Below are 15720 nucleotides of genomic sequence, written 5' to 3' on the forward strand. Positions count from 1 at the left end.
GAACTTACAAACACCACAGGTTTTTCTAATGGCGTGTGTAACATCTTGTGATTTGGCTCACAGAACTTACAGACTTTGCAAGTGCAGTCTTATGCCAGAGAAGTATCTAAAGTTCATTAGACTTCTGGGGTGACATTAATTGCAAAACATCCCTTGACTTAAATGGAGTCAGGATTTCATGTCTCTTTTGGAATGAATGTTAAAAAAACAAGTTTTTGTTTGTAAGTAATATACGGCTCAATCGTGCACTGATTGAAGTCAGTGGCAAACTCCCATAGACTGCAGTGGGATTGAGCCCACAGAAAATTTGTAAACTCTGCAAGAGCTGAATGCTAGAGCTCATAAAATCTGCCTCACGGGCTCCGGGGGGTGTTATAAACTCTGCAGCATGGGCTACTGTAATGATCACATTACAGGATGTTCACACACACTTGGACCAAATTTCCTCTGCTGGAACATTTCATCATCATTCTATATCAGAGATAGAAGTCCTTAAAAGCCATCCCAGGCATCACTTGGTTCTGTGCCAAGATATTCTAGCCATTCAGTTCCTCTGTGTTTGGGGAGGATTTGAACAACTAACCTAGAGAAATTCTCTCCATAGGCACAACACAGCTCTGTAGTTTGGAGAGGTTTTCATTTACCACAGTGATGGGTACAGAAGAAGCATCTAAACAGAACAGAAGTGTTTGAAGCCAGTTCACATGATCAGGGCTAAGCCCAGTGTTTCCCCTAAAAGACTATTAGACACTAGTAGTTTTAATGAAGCCGAATGAATAAAATAATTTGAAGTTTCTAGAATCTGGGGGGTTTGGAGGTTATTGTTAGTTTTGTGGTAGAGATTACGCGGCACAGTCTTCTTAGAAATTTTTTAAAGAGTAGGAAAACCCATTTTTAATTAAACTCGTGTCTTCAAAATGCCTTGCCTGATTAATGTGAAATGTCCTCCTAAAAGCATTGCCTGGCGGAAGAAGAACCATGAGAAATTTCATTTAGAATGTGTTTTTTCAGAGGTTGGTGGGCTTGGCATAGAAAGAGGGTCACAATGTTAAGCAGAGAGAAACTATGATTATCCATAACACAATGCTCTGAATGGAAAATTCAGTAAATTCTTCAAGTATATTAATAGTTCATCTCTCTCTATACAAATATTTGTTAATGCCCTGCTACTGTTACCTTCCACAGCTTACTTGAAGATGGGAGACTTCTATTACTATGGTTACCAGAACCACTCTAAAGACCTTGAGCTGTCAGTGCAGATGTATGCACAAGCTGCATTAGAGGGAGATTCACAGGTATCTTCACAGTCATAAAAATACCATCTTGAAATATCAGTTGTAAGAACAAGCTATAAATAAACAAGATACACACATGCAGTGAACACACCTACTGCTATAAATGTATCATTTATTTTAAAGTATGATCTGAGTCACGAGTTTGCTCTTTCACACTAAGATGAACTAAAATTAGCCTGGGGGATGTTTTCAGGGCTAAAGGTGAAGAGTCTAGTTTATTGTTACTCTTTTCGATGCTACTGTAATACAAGTTAATAATAGTAGTGCACTTCCCCTAAAGCCAAGCATTACTCCTGAGATGAACTTGGCCCAGTATCTTCCCATGAACAACAAAAAACTTCAGCATATGTGCCCTTATAATGCCAAGATATTCCAAGACATTGTACCAAAGACATGAGTAGTTTAACACTAGGCAGCATTTTGTTCTCAGATCTCCATAGCAGATGTTCTTCAGAATTCTGCTGTCCCTAAGCATATGGAACTTTCACGGACACCAGAAAAATTATTGCATGTGATTTGAGCAGTTACCAGAGTTGGGACCCACCCCAAGGATCTTTGAACAAAAAGCTGCCAGTGTCTGCAACAGCAACTAAAATGGAAAGCAAAGAGAAACAAGCATCTTCAGTTTTAAATGGGAAAGACACTTCAAAGCTCCATCCTGCAACTGTATCCACACAGACAGACCCTTGTATCTCTGGAGTGCCCTACTGAAGTCAGAGGTCTACCCAAGCAGATGCAGTTGCAGGATCAGAGCCCAAGCCATTTTGAGCTAAATTCTCCTCTCAGATGCACAATTGCAACGTCCATTGAAGTCAGTAGGGTTACATGGGAGTGGACTAATTGGGAACAGAACATGGTCCATTTCTGCTTTCAGTCTTTGTATAAGACATGTCGTGGTGATGCACTCTTTAATTGTTGCTGTATTTGTACAGGATCTAGAGACGAAAAGCTTAGATCCTTGGTGAGCTAGTTTGAGAAAATGGCGCTCAACATTACACTAAGATGAACTAGAATTAACCTGGGGAATGTTTTCTTGTTTCTGATGCTCTTGTAAATGTATCGTTCACATGAGCATATCTTGGGGAAATGAAATAAGGTGCTCACATTTATTCAGTGAAGATCGCAGAACCATATGGTATTAAAATAAAAAAGATAAAAAAAAATTGTAATTATTGACATGCCAGTCAGTAGCCCAATCTATCTCCCACTGAAGTCAGTGATAAAACTTTCATTGAGCTCAGTGTAGCAGGATGAGACCTTAGATTCATGTATTTTCTTCTATATAATAGTATCTTTTATGTATTTTAGGGATTCTTTAATTTGGCCCTTCTCGTGGAAGAGGGTAATTCCATTCCTCCCTACATTTTAGATCACTTAGAGATCAACAGGACTCTCCGGTCTAATAATATTTCCATCCTTCAGGAGCTTTATCAAAGGTGAGTTTATATATTCATCTTTCAGTACCAAGAGCTAGAATTTTTATCTTTACTCACATTATTATTTGTTGCAAACATCACTGGGACTAGTTGAGTACTCTGATCCCACGTTGGAGCCTTAAAATTTACTGCCGAACTAGGCTCTAGCAATTTGTACCTGTTCCATTTGTAAAATGCCAAAGATAGGCTTTTAACTGCAAATATGAGAAATAATATAGAGTACTGAATTAGGAACGCTTCCATTTATTTCTGCTCGTTTTGCTATGACATACTGACATGTCTGCTTTCACTTTGGAAATTCTGGCTTTTCTTCAAGCGTCCTTTGCATATTCCCACTCACGCGATGTGCTAGTGTGTGCAGCTCAGACAGTGGAACCTTCTCGTAGCAGTGCCTGTTAGCATGCACACATGCCCCTCCTGCTCCTCTCCTCTGTGTTCCTGAACATTCTGAGGGCAAGGCTATAGAAAAGGGGGGTGCGGTGCTCCCTCAGTTATTGCCAGCTGCAGCAGTGGACAAATGTGAACCTCTCCAGTTCCATTCAACCTGGATTCTTCTCTCTAAAACAGCTCAGTGCCTTAGCTTAGTGTAGTGTCAGTGTTAGTGGTTAGATTTTTATTCTTAGGATAAAAGCAGCAAAGAGTCCTGTGGCACCTTATAGACTAACAGACATATTGGAGCATGAGCTTTCGTGGGTGCATGGATCCGACAAAGTGGGTATTCACCCACGAAAGCTCATGCTCCAATACATCTGTTAGTCTATAAGGTGCCACAGGACTCTTTGCTGCTTTTACAGATCCAGACTAACACGGCTACCCCTCTGATACTATTCTTAGGATAGTTAGTTAAGCCTTCGGTTCTGACTATAAGTTCCATGGTGGTTCTGAAAGCTAAGAGACCTAGCTTCAAAAGATGCATGTCTTCTCCAGCAGTCTTCCTGGTGTCAGATGCCCATACCAGATGCATGGCATGCCTCAGAGAAGGCACTCTCCTTCAAGGTCCTCCATCTGCAGAACATTTACCCAAGAACTTAGAAGGAGCACTAGAACAGGCTGCAAGCCTTATTGCTGCAAGAAGCTCTGGCTGCAAAGCCTCCCAGATACAACTCATCTAAAGAGTCCGTATCTAAGTTGAAAAGGCCAGTGTCAGCTCCTGACCCATTAGGAACTAAGAAGATGAAGAGCACTATTCAAAAATTTCCAGTATCTGCCCTGGGATCAGGATCCAAGACCTCAGTGCAGTAAGTTCGCAGATGATTGGATCCGATCTCAACACACTCAGACTTTGTCAGTGCCAGTCTCCGAAATTAGAGCTAAACCACAGGAAAAGCCTTCAGATCCTTCTACTTTGGTTCTGAGAAAAACTGTGTGAGACAAGAAGGTTGCCATTAGTAGGGCCAAACCACGTTCAGGACACTTCTTGTATCCATCAGATCCAAATCAGAGAACATTGGGTCCTAAATCAAAGACTAAGATAGATTTTAGCTCAGGATAAATCCCTGCTTCAGAGTCATCCACCACTCCTGAAGTTCACATCGGACCTGAAGATCATTCCAGAGCCAACAGTTGTTTCTACATCACCCATCCAAACTAACCCCAGTCTCTACAGTGATATCGCAAAAGCACCATAAAATGCGAAATCAGATCTGTTGGCAGATCTACAAAGGACAAAAATGATTTCTTCCCCAAAGGGGGATAGTAGGAAAGTTCCCACTAGTTATACTCCTCAGATATCCCAGAGAGAGAAAAGGAGGAGACTGGATGAATTCTCACAGATAATATAAGACACCTCCCTTTCTCCCCCTAACACACCCTGTAGCTCTACCAATACATTTGTTTCCCCTTCTCAGTTTTACACGTCAGTCCTGTAGTTTCTCTAGTAATCTGTGTCTGATCCAACTGGATCTGAGGTTGTATCCAGAGTCTGAGGAAGGATCATCTCACTTTAGGTATACCAACATACCTCCCAGTTTCCATGCTCATGAGAAAGAACACACTTCTAGGTTTGGTATCTAGAAAACATGTCTTCCTAAATATGACATGCAGCCTGAGTTTAGTTAGTGGCATGATTGGCAGAAAGCACTGTAGGCTAGGTGGCCCTACTGGCCTTGACATAGACAGTATAGGAATGTTTTGAATTCTTGTCAGAACCCCTCTCCGATGAGGGGTCACAAAATGTCTTACTCCTCATCTATGAGCTTCCCAGATCAGTTGACTTCTCCTGTTTTCAAGGTTCATTTTCCTACTGTAATTTCTGATACTCTTTCAGAAGAAGAGGAGGAGCCAACAGCTCAGGTGGATTATCAAGAGTTGGAGCCAGAACTTGATGATGAATCTTTCCTGGATGAAAATATTGGAGTAGCTTCAGTTTCCAATCCTTCTGATGATGCTTTACAGTTCCACGACTTGTGGACAGAATGGCAATGGCACTGCAATTCCATCAGTCACAGTGGAAGCCTCAATCCTGTTTTAAAATAAGATTATCCGTCCAATATTAGATAAGCTATTGCAGCCTGTGAAGACAGTTGGTCTACTCCTTCACTTTGTCAGGCTATATTGAAAAAAGCGGACAAATTATATCTATTGCTCTACGTGCTTTCGTTCTTTCATGCACACCTTACCCCTAACTCTTTAGTGGTGGCAGGGGTGGAACAAAGATCCAGAAGAGGGCAATCACATTCCACACCTTCTGAGAGGGAGTAAAAGAAGATGGAAGCAGCTGATAGGTATTTTCATCTGCATAGCTCGGAATTAGAGTAGCAAGTTACCAGGCAGTAATGTTAAATTATCAATATCAGTTATGGGAAAAGATGTTCATGTTTGCCAAAACACTCCCCAAACAGCTAAGGAATCTGTCCAACACCTTCGAAACACAGGGGAAGGCAATGACTAAATATGCTTAGAGCTTCTTTTCATTTTGTAGCTTCAGCAGTGAGAATGGTTGCTTCAGCTATCATACTATGCTGACACGCTTGGCTCAGATCTTCTTTCTCCAACCTGAAACCAAATCGAAGGTAGAAGATCTTCTCTTCAGAGGTCTTGTGGTTATTCAGTAATAAGGCCAAGGAGATACTGGAGAAGATGAAGGACATGAGGTCTACTGCAAGACCTTTAGGTGTCTACCTAGCTCAGAGGAAGAGGAGTTTGAGACCTGTCTTCAGGTACCATGGAAAATTCTATCCTCCTTCTTCATCGTCTTATTGTGGATCATCTTATTGTCATCAGAAAGATGTCATTTTCAGCATCAACAGCCTTCTTCTACTCAGCCACAGAAGAGAAAGCCTTTTAAGCCCCAAATGAAGGGAAAACAACCATCAGTTCCAACATCAAATTCAAACATCAGACCTTGAGTTTGACATGATGATCAGAAGCTTCAGACCAACCTGTAACCTCCTTCCAACCCTGCCAACTTTCCCGACTTTCCTATTATGTCAGTGCTCACAAATCCATCACATCCCAAATGAATTCTGGAGATATTATTGAGTGTTTATGCCATTTGATTCGATTCCTTTCCTCTTCCCTGCCGGCATGCCACTTATATCCCAATTCAGGGACCCTCTCACAAGAGTATGTTAAGATCAGAGAATCATTCCTTGTTGGAAGCAAGAGCCACAGAGGAGCTGCCAAGGGAATTCAAAGGACAAGGTTCCTACTCCAGATATTTTCGGTACCAGAGACAGACTGAGGACTTTGTGCAACGTTAGATCTATGGAGGACCTGTCTCCTTTATCAAAAAATCAATTTCCTCATGTTGACACAAGCATCTATCATAGCGTTCCTGACCACCTTAGATTGATTTACAGCTCTCAATCTGAAAGACATATACTTCCATATCTATATCAGATACAGGCATCAAAAATATCTTCATTTCCTGGTTAGACAAGACCACTTCCAGTACTAAATCTTACCCAGCTACTGTCCCATAGGTATTTACAAAGTACCTTTCCATGGTTGCAAACTTTACACACAATCCCTCTTCAAAAGGTTAGGACGCATGGTAAACAAGAAGAAAATCTCTTCTGCCACCTACACAAAGGTTTCCTTTTATAGGAGCAGGTCTCAGTTCCCTGGAGGGCAAAGCCTTTCTATTAGAAGAAAGATACCTGAAGCATCAATCCACTACAGAGGGGCTTCATCAAGATCCCACTTAGAGGCATGTTCTTTCTAGGCTTCATGGGTTTAGCCACTTATGTTAAAACTTATGCTCAACTCAGGATGAAAAGTCTGCAGCTTTGGCAGATGTTAATTACGGACCAAGCACAGATGGCATGTGCATAAAGTTGACCATTCCAAGTAAGAGATACTGATATCCTTGACATGGTGGACTCAACATTACAGTGTTCTGAGAGGGGTAGCTTTCAACTCTCCAGCCCATCTGAAACAGTCACCTTGGATGCCACCAACAAGGATGGGAAGTGCATTTCAGCAAATACACAGTTCAAGGTCATTGGAGTTCTCAGGAAAACCTGGAAATGAGAGCAAACCATTGGGCTCTCAAATTATGTCTGCCTCACAGCCAGAACAGGTAATGCAATTGTCACAGACAACACAATGACACTGGATTATATCAACAAATAGGGAGGATCTCACACTTCCCAATTCTGCAAAGAAGCAGTTGCATTATGGGATTGCTGTATCCAGCACCACTTTTATCCCATAGCTCTACACCTAGCAGGCAAGGACAACTGCCTGGTAGATCAGCTGAACAGAGATGTAACAGAGCTTCATGAATTGTCATTAAAGAAATATATAGATGAGATCCTCACCTTGCAGGGTTGCACATAATACAGTTAGATGATTTATGAACGAACTTGCTGTGATGCTTCCTGGGGGTACCCAGGGTTGTGAGGCACCTCACCACCATCTGCCTTTAGTGCGAGGAAGCCTTGTCTGTGCCTGGCAAGGGTCATACCCCTGGATTGTTCTGTCCATGGACCCTCACAGAATTCACAGATCTACTATTCCCAAAGAAACAGTATACCTCAGCTTACCAGTTACATCTCAGGATCACTGCTTACCTCAATTTACAGCACTTAGATATGGTTATAGTGAAATCGGGTAAAAGTTTATTTAACAAATAATGGAGCTTCAAGAAGAAGCAAATAGACTTAATGGAAATAAATATTTATCTATAAAATAAAGTTGTAACATGCTTTCTAGAGCCTAAACTTAATTAACAGGACAACCTGCCTCATAAATGTTGGCTCACTCAAAGACTCACCCCCAGGGTTAAACAGCCAGACCAGCTATGATGCTCTGCTTATAAAACAAACACACTAGCAGCTTGTCCCTTAGGTTAAGGTGTATCTGTGCAACCCCAAAATAGTTCAAACAATCCATTTTCTTCACTGCAAACAGTGTATCCCCTGCTGGTTGTTTTTCCTGCAGAGAAACTCCTCTGGGGACTTTACAGTCTCTTATTAGCATTTTACTCAGTCTGCAAATAGGCATCCATTGTGAACTATCCAATATTCAATTTACATACAGCCAGCCATCTAGAGCATCTCCTGCTTGAAAGAAACTTGTTTTATCCCCTCTTGGTCACCAATCCCAACTCACAAACCTTAAGTTTGTGTATATATCTTCAGTGTATATATACATAACTCATTACATATTATGCATCCATACAGTTTGCAATGGATATGATATCCGTGTGACACAGGCTTTCAGTAGAGACCTTATACGAGACCCTTTGATGTACTATTATGTAGAGACCAGATCCAGGGGATCCATTTAGCCCTATGCCCTGCTGTGCCCTCTGCCTGTGGATACTCAGAGATCCCTGGGTCATACTTGCCAAAATATATCCACAAATAAAGGATCCAATACCATCATGGTATCTCAATTTACTCCTTAAACAGCTAATGACACTTCCCTTTGAGCCTATGGAAGACTGCTGTCTTTACCATCTATCTATAAAAATTGCTTTCATAGTAGCCACAGCCTCAGCTAAGTAAATGAGTGAACTACCACCACATGGCTCATCAGGTATCATCTACAAGGATACAGTGGCCTCTCCCCTAATCCTAGATTCCTTCCCAAGGTGGTACCTGACTTTCATGTTAATCAGAATTTTTTCCCCTAGGGTTACACTCTCATAGGGGAGTCAAAGTTGCATATGTTAGATGCTAAAAGAGCTCTGGCTTACTGTATTACTAGAATCAAGCAATTTCAGAAATCCTCCAGTCTCTTTATTTCATATGCAGACAGCCATAAAAGACACACACTCTCTTCAGACCCCTATCTAGTGGGGTTAGACAGGGCATAGAGGAAATCTATAAGCTAGCATTCATTCCACCCCTTCTTTGGATTGGGTCATACTATCAGAGCAACTGGTACCTCCATCAATTGCCTTAGACATGTCCCAGTTGCAGAGCCCTATAGGGCTGCTACTTGGAGCTCCACACATACTTTTTACAAAATTTCTCCCTAGACCTAACGTCTGTTTGATGGAGCAGTACTATAATTCCTATTCAACTGGAACTCTGAGTCCCACCTTTCATGATGGAGTGCTGCTTGCCAAACTATCCTGTGAGTGGGACTGTGCAGCAAACACCTGAAGAAGAAATGGAGGTTACTTACTTGTAACTGCAGGTTTTGTGGGGATGGGCTCTGCACTCCCCACCCACATTCCTGGGAATCCTAATGGAATTTTGACTTGAGGAGGCAAGGTTGGAAGGAACTGTGGCAGCAGGAAGTGCCACACCTCCTCTCATAGCCTCACCTTCAGAATTTGCAGGAACACAGAAGAGAGAGGTAGGGAGGGGTTCATGAGCATTCTTAGGGGCTCTGCTACAAAAAGGATCCACCAACTCAACTGCACCCGCCAGTGCGTCCTGTGAGTAGGACCACGCAGGTTCCATCTCTAAGATTTCCAGTTACGGATACGTAACAGTTATATCTGTTCCGTTTACTTACAGAGAGCTAGTTTTCTTGATATCACATAAATCAATTCCCATTCTGTCCTCTAAGTGAAGTACAGTATGTACTGAAAGTTCACTCAGTAATCTGTAACATTGTAGAACCACTTTACAGATATTTGAGGAAGGATGACCTAGTGGTAATGCATAGACCTGTGAGTTAGGGAATGAAAGCTCTATTCCCAGCTTTGCTACTGCGTGGCTGTGCGACTTTGGGTAAGTCACTTACTTCTTGTAGTCCCATAGCTATAGAAGTACAAAACAAAATATTCAACACCACTTTTTATTTTTGTTTATAGGTGCTGGAGTCATTGCAATCAAGAATTAATTAATCCATGCTCATTAGCTTTGCTTTATTTTTACTTAAGAGTTTTCTGGAATAACATTTTGCATTCTACTCTGGTATGTATTATTCCATTGTCTCATTCATCAGTACAGTTAGAGCCCAGGACCTGCCTTTGTATTGATCTAACACACATTTCTAAACTTATTGCAGATCTACTTCATGGGAACCTTTCTTGTGTCAATATTGATTGCATTTGCAGTGCAATATTTTCAGTCTCTGTCTGGTAAGTATTTGCCACTGTCAGACTGAAATAATCTAGAAAAAAATAATTCTAGACATAAAATAGGGAACTTTAAAGATATAACAGACTTCAAGATTTGGTGCCAGCATGCGGTTCATATATAATTTAAAGCAAGTAATGTCCCACAAATTCAGTCTCTTAATTGCAGGAGTAGATCTAACTCATGCAAGTAGTCCTATTGCCTTCCAAAGCATCAGCATGAGTAAGGGTGTGCAGACCCAGGCCTCAAGCACAGAATTATAATTTTGCACCAGATCAGTAATTTGGAACTGTGTATTGATATTTGCCATTTCCCCCCCAGGAACAATTTCACCATTCTTTCACTAATTTTAACCAAACACAATTTGATTGGAGGAGCTGAAAATCATTTTTATTATGTTGTATAGCATTGTAGCACTCTGCTTTATTTCAGCATCCTAAGTAAGATACTGTTTTTACCTTTTCATCCTCCAAAAAGCTATTAATAGATGTACAAGTGAATTAAGGGCTTTTGTTACTAAGGCCTTGGCTGTTTTTAACATAATTATTGTAGCTTGAAAACTGCAGCTTCCTTTTGTTTGGAATGATAGTCATAGAAATGGGAAAAGATCTAGTAATTAGAGAGCCCATCTCTCTGCCAGTGCAGGATTACCCCCTTGGGGAAAGTATTCCACAATACACCTCACTATTATACTGTTTTCCCTGAAATCAAGCCTAAACTTTTGGTTTAGGAATTTTTTCCTCCTAATGCATTCTGAATTTTCATACTCTTCATCATACCCAGTGTACTATCCTCATTTTGTAATTCCTCTCCCTTCTTGATGTTCACACCCCTCAGATATTTGTTATCATGGCCCTTCGTAGTCATCACTTCTCCAAGTAATACATACTTAACTCTCTGAATCCTACATTACAAATCACTCCTTCCAGCCCCATGCGCATCTCTTTTCCTCATCTCTGTACTCCTTCTTCTTCTTCTTGAAGTACAGTTAACTAGAGTAATGGGAATAAAACACAAAAAATAATGGACAGACAGTTCAGTAATGTCAATTTCATGTGTCCTATTCTAGTAAAATATTTTTATATAACTAGAGTTGGGTTAAACAGCAGTAAGAAGATTTTTAATCTGTCCTTGAAATAAAAGTTCAGAGAAGTAATTAGTATCACAGGAGAGGTTATACTTATTACCACTTTTTTTTTTTGTTACCATTTGTGTTAAGCCTTTCTGATGCTTTGACCATCACATTAGGTACTGAAGTCTGAATGATGACTAATTTAAACCTGTTGTTAAGGCTGTGATTATGAAGATTCCTAGTATAGCATTAACTTCAAGAGATAGTAACTTGAAGGAACAGATCATTTCCTTTTATAGTCCTTATGCTTATCACCTTGTGAATAGTCAGACTAATGAGTTTATGACTTCAGGTGATTGTTGCCACCAGATTCAGTGGGCTGTATTCTGCACCCTGACTGAGCTGCATGGGCAGTGGAGCCAGTTGGGCTTCCCTCATCCATGCCACCCAGTTCCAGTGTAATAGTTACTGGGGAGCACCTCTGACTTACACCAGTGGGCAGAAGCTCATACTTTACACCAGTACACAGTCAGTCATAGAAGAGCAAGAGTGGGTCAAAATGAATCTAACAGACTGGAAAATCCTGCCCATTGCTTTCTTTTCTGATAGGGAGGAAGTAGAGAATCGATGTTGGGGCCCCATATCAGGCCTCAGTCTCCTAGAATTTTTTTTTTCAGTTTAAAGGAATATTACAGACAAAAAACCATTGTCTAGGGGGGAAAGTGCTCCTGATGTGCAATAGACAGTAAATCATCGGTCAACAAAGCTGAAGAGCATGATCAGCCACAAATAAAAAAAGAGAGCAAAGGTAGGCATGTATCTAAGGACAAGACAATTTTTGATCAGCAAACTATGGAAGAAATATGGACAAATTATGGAAAGAGAGTTTCCATTATATTATATTTTCTTGCACACTTAAAAATGTTATCGTCTACTCTTCGTAGAATGGGTGTATGGTGACAGGCTTATTACTGTAACCAAATAAAGTAAAATCGGTTACTAAGGCTATGTCTACACTGTGCCACAGTGTGGACGGCAGGGTTGTGAATTGCAGAATACACCAAAATGTTGCACACAAACTACCCTATGTGGACACTGCTAGTGCAAACTAAAAGATACTAGTTCCCGTTAATGTAGTCCTCTCTCTAAAGCTAACTTTTACTTTGCACTAGCAGTGTCACACGAGACAGTTAGTGCTCAATACTTGGGTGTGTCCTGCAGTTCACACCCCGTGTCATCAGCCATACTGCAGCACAATGTAGACAAGCCCTAAATCAGTGGTTCTCAAATTTTGTACTGGTGACCCCTTTCATATAGCAAGCATCTGAGTGCAACCCCCCTTATAAATTAAAAACACTTTTTAATACATTTAACACCATTATAAATGCTGGAGGCAAAGTGGGTTTTGGGGTGGAGGCTGACAGCTCACAACCCCCCATGTAATGACCTCGTGACCCCCTGAAGGGTCCTGAACCCCAGTTTGAGAATCCCTGCCCTAAGTGAAAGTACAATACTATCCTAGGCAGGATTTGAAAAATCTCCATCAACACTTTAGATATAAATTATGTTTTGGAAAATAATCTCTCATAATCACAAATATTCCTTTATAGATATAAAATATACTGAATTATTAAGAAATAAGACTTACAACATATATAAATTGTTCACAGATACATTCTAAACTTGATTTTGAAAGCCCTGTCCTTTATTACCATATGCAATTGATATAATTTAGGGGCCATCGTAATGCATACACACAAAGGGGCACAGTTAAAGTTACACTGGGATACTTATTTTGACATTTCCTAATTTTTGAATGCTTGATTTTTCTTTTGTGTAGTTTTATTTAGATGTTTGTATGGGAGCCAGATAGGTACGTGTATACTTTGTATACAGTTCTACATTTCAATATTTATTCTGTATTTGTGTTTTTTCTACAGCCAATGATTCTCAGGCACCACGGCCAGAACAATTTCCAGATGTACATTCTTCCACTGAAAACACCAATGACACTAGAGCAACAGAGCAAGAGGAATCTACTCTTACAAACAATGTAGCTCAGCATCCCCATTTGATCAGCTGAGGGGTAATTCTCTGAAAGATTGGAATTCCAAAGCAAACATTAGAATGGCATGGTCTTGAGCAGTTACAATACTGAGAGTTCACAACTGTATAGAATGGTATTAACTATGTACTCCATGGGCTAAATCCTGCTCTTAGTTAGACCTGGGCAAACCCAGTGATCTAATCTATCTGTTATATAAGGCAGAAGGAAATTTTTAAAAAACCAAACCAAGAATACATGTTGATTATCTCATGAGATTATATGTCTGCATGCATTGTATAGTCTTGTTTTTGATGGGAATAGAAAAACGGGTGAAATCCTGACCCCACTGAAGTCGGTGACAAAACTCCTGTTGATTTCAATATGGCTAAGATTTCACCCACGGTATGTAATATTTGACTAACAGTCTTTGCCCACATTTAGACGCAAGGCTAAATTTCCTGTAGCCCTGTTCCTGGAGGCTTGGCAGCCAGTCTTTGTTTGCTTTGAATGTATCGGGTAGCTGCACAAGAGCAACTGATTTATAGGGAGCAGCTCCCTTTACCAAAAAATACAAAAAAAAGTGGCAGTGTCACAGTAAATCAGGGAACAGCTTCTTCTCAAATTCTTATATGGGTAACATAGGAAGGGATTTCTCTCCAGTTTTACAGTATATCTTATATTGTCCTTGAACTAAGTTACTGATCAGGTGTCATTTCCATTAATTAATATGGTTTATACAGCACTAGTGCAGTGGGGTCTTTGATTCCATGTCTAGAGGTCCAGTAGGCTACGGTAATACAAATGATAATAAATAATAAAAGTGCTAGTTAGGACAGGCAGGATAACAGGATATACGGGAAGTAATCATACAAAGCATAGATCTCATCTGTCTGATTTTAAAGCTGCACAAAGTGAGTGGATGTAGGAAGGAATGACTGTATGTGTTCAGCAGGTGTGTGTATAGGCCATAGGTAATTGTATCCATTTATGCATTATTGTCGGTTAAATCTAATCTCTTTGCACTGCTTTATTTACAAGAGTAAATAAAATTATTTTTCTATTGCTAACTGTATGGTAACTGGCTTATTTGTCTTTTTATCTTGCGCTACAGTTAGGATAGTTCTACACAAATCTTATATCCACAAATTGGCTTTAGAGGATATAATCTGTGCAGGTAATCTCATCATCAAACTGTGATCAAGCAGTGCTCCACTATTTGTAGCCTTTTCAGAAAAGCTCAGCTGCAAATGGGGTTTTCCCCCTGTGGAAAGTCCTGACTTTTCATTGAAAAAAACAAAAACCAAAACATTTTCACACTTTGACCAAAAAATCTGAAAATTTTCAAGAAAAGCAGATCCTGTCAGCAAAAATTTTCATTTAGTCAAAAACCCAATTTGTGTCACTTTTTTTGGGCCATCCCCAATGTTCAGTTCAGCAACATCATCACAATATCCATTATTAGCACGAACTATTTTTACCAAAGTCTAGTTATTTTCAGTAATAAAAACTTGAATGGTAGAATTGCTTGTTTGTTTATAAAATAGTACACTTGTAGTTGAAAAGCCATGTGATCAATCTAGTTCTATTTACCTAGGGCCTGAATCACAAGAACCTTTTACCCTGCTCTAGCAACATAAGGGGCCATAAGGTCAGCATTAATTAAATGTAAAATGTAAATTATAATCAGGCACCTAGTGTATTGTATTGTTTTTATCCATTGCAAATAAGTGCTCATTTCTATTGAGCCTGTGTTCAAGTGTAAAATTTTGCAATGCTACATTTGATCACAAACAGTACACACACATCTTTGGACTTTTGGCAGAATTCTAATATTATATATCAAGGGTAGACAACCTGTGCAAGCATGCTGAAGTGGCACACGAGCTGATTTTCAATGGTGCTCACACTGCACAGGTCCTGGCCACGGTCTGGGGGGCTCTGCATTTTAATTTAATTTTAAATGAATCTTGTTAAACATTTTAAAAACCTTATTTACTTTACATACAACAATAGTTTAGTTATATATTATAGACTTATAGAAAGAGACCTTCTAAAAATGTTAAAATGTATTACTGGCACACAAAACCTTAAATTAGAGTGAGTGGATTTACACTAAACATGCATGAAAATTAGGCCCAGTGATGCTAACACTTTTGTATGAAACATTTCTAGTACTTGTGTGGCACCACTGAGCCCGTGCCATTTTACAAGAATGCAAGACGACACAGACATTCCCGTAGGGCTAACGTTCTAAAGTAATGGAGCTCTGACAGTTTACACTAGCTGCAGATCTGCCCCTATATGGACAAAGTACCGTACAACGATACAAGAAGCGTGGTGTGACAGGTTGATCCACCACTCTGGAGTGCCATCTGATGTACTGGGG

The 15720-nt window shown here is 40.1% G+C and overlaps 1 protein-coding gene across 1 annotated transcript in view; it reads left to right on the forward strand.

Annotated features, from left to right (window-relative positions):
• SEL1L3 (SEL1L family member 3) overlaps window positions 1-14401 on the forward strand; it is a 71466-nt gene extending 57065 nt beyond the window's left edge. Inside the window, exons 20-24 of the mRNA XM_032806623.2 lie at window positions 1186-1295; window positions 2604-2731; window positions 9948-10050; window positions 10145-10217; window positions 13228-14401. Coding sequence (XP_032662514.1) covers window positions 1186-1295; window positions 2604-2731; window positions 9948-10050; window positions 10145-10217; window positions 13228-13370 — 557 coding nt within the window. The 3' untranslated portion in view covers window positions 13371-14401. The remainder of the gene's footprint in view (window positions 1-1185; window positions 1296-2603; window positions 2732-9947; window positions 10051-10144; window positions 10218-13227) is intronic.
• Window positions 14402-15720: the final 1319 nt, after the last annotated feature.

The sequence above is a fragment of the Chelonoidis abingdonii genome, chromosome 5, assembly GCF_003597395.2.
Source record: "Chelonoidis abingdonii isolate Lonesome George chromosome 5, CheloAbing_2.0, whole genome shotgun sequence".
Lineage (NCBI taxonomy): Eukaryota > Metazoa > Chordata > Testudines > Testudinidae > Chelonoidis > Chelonoidis abingdonii.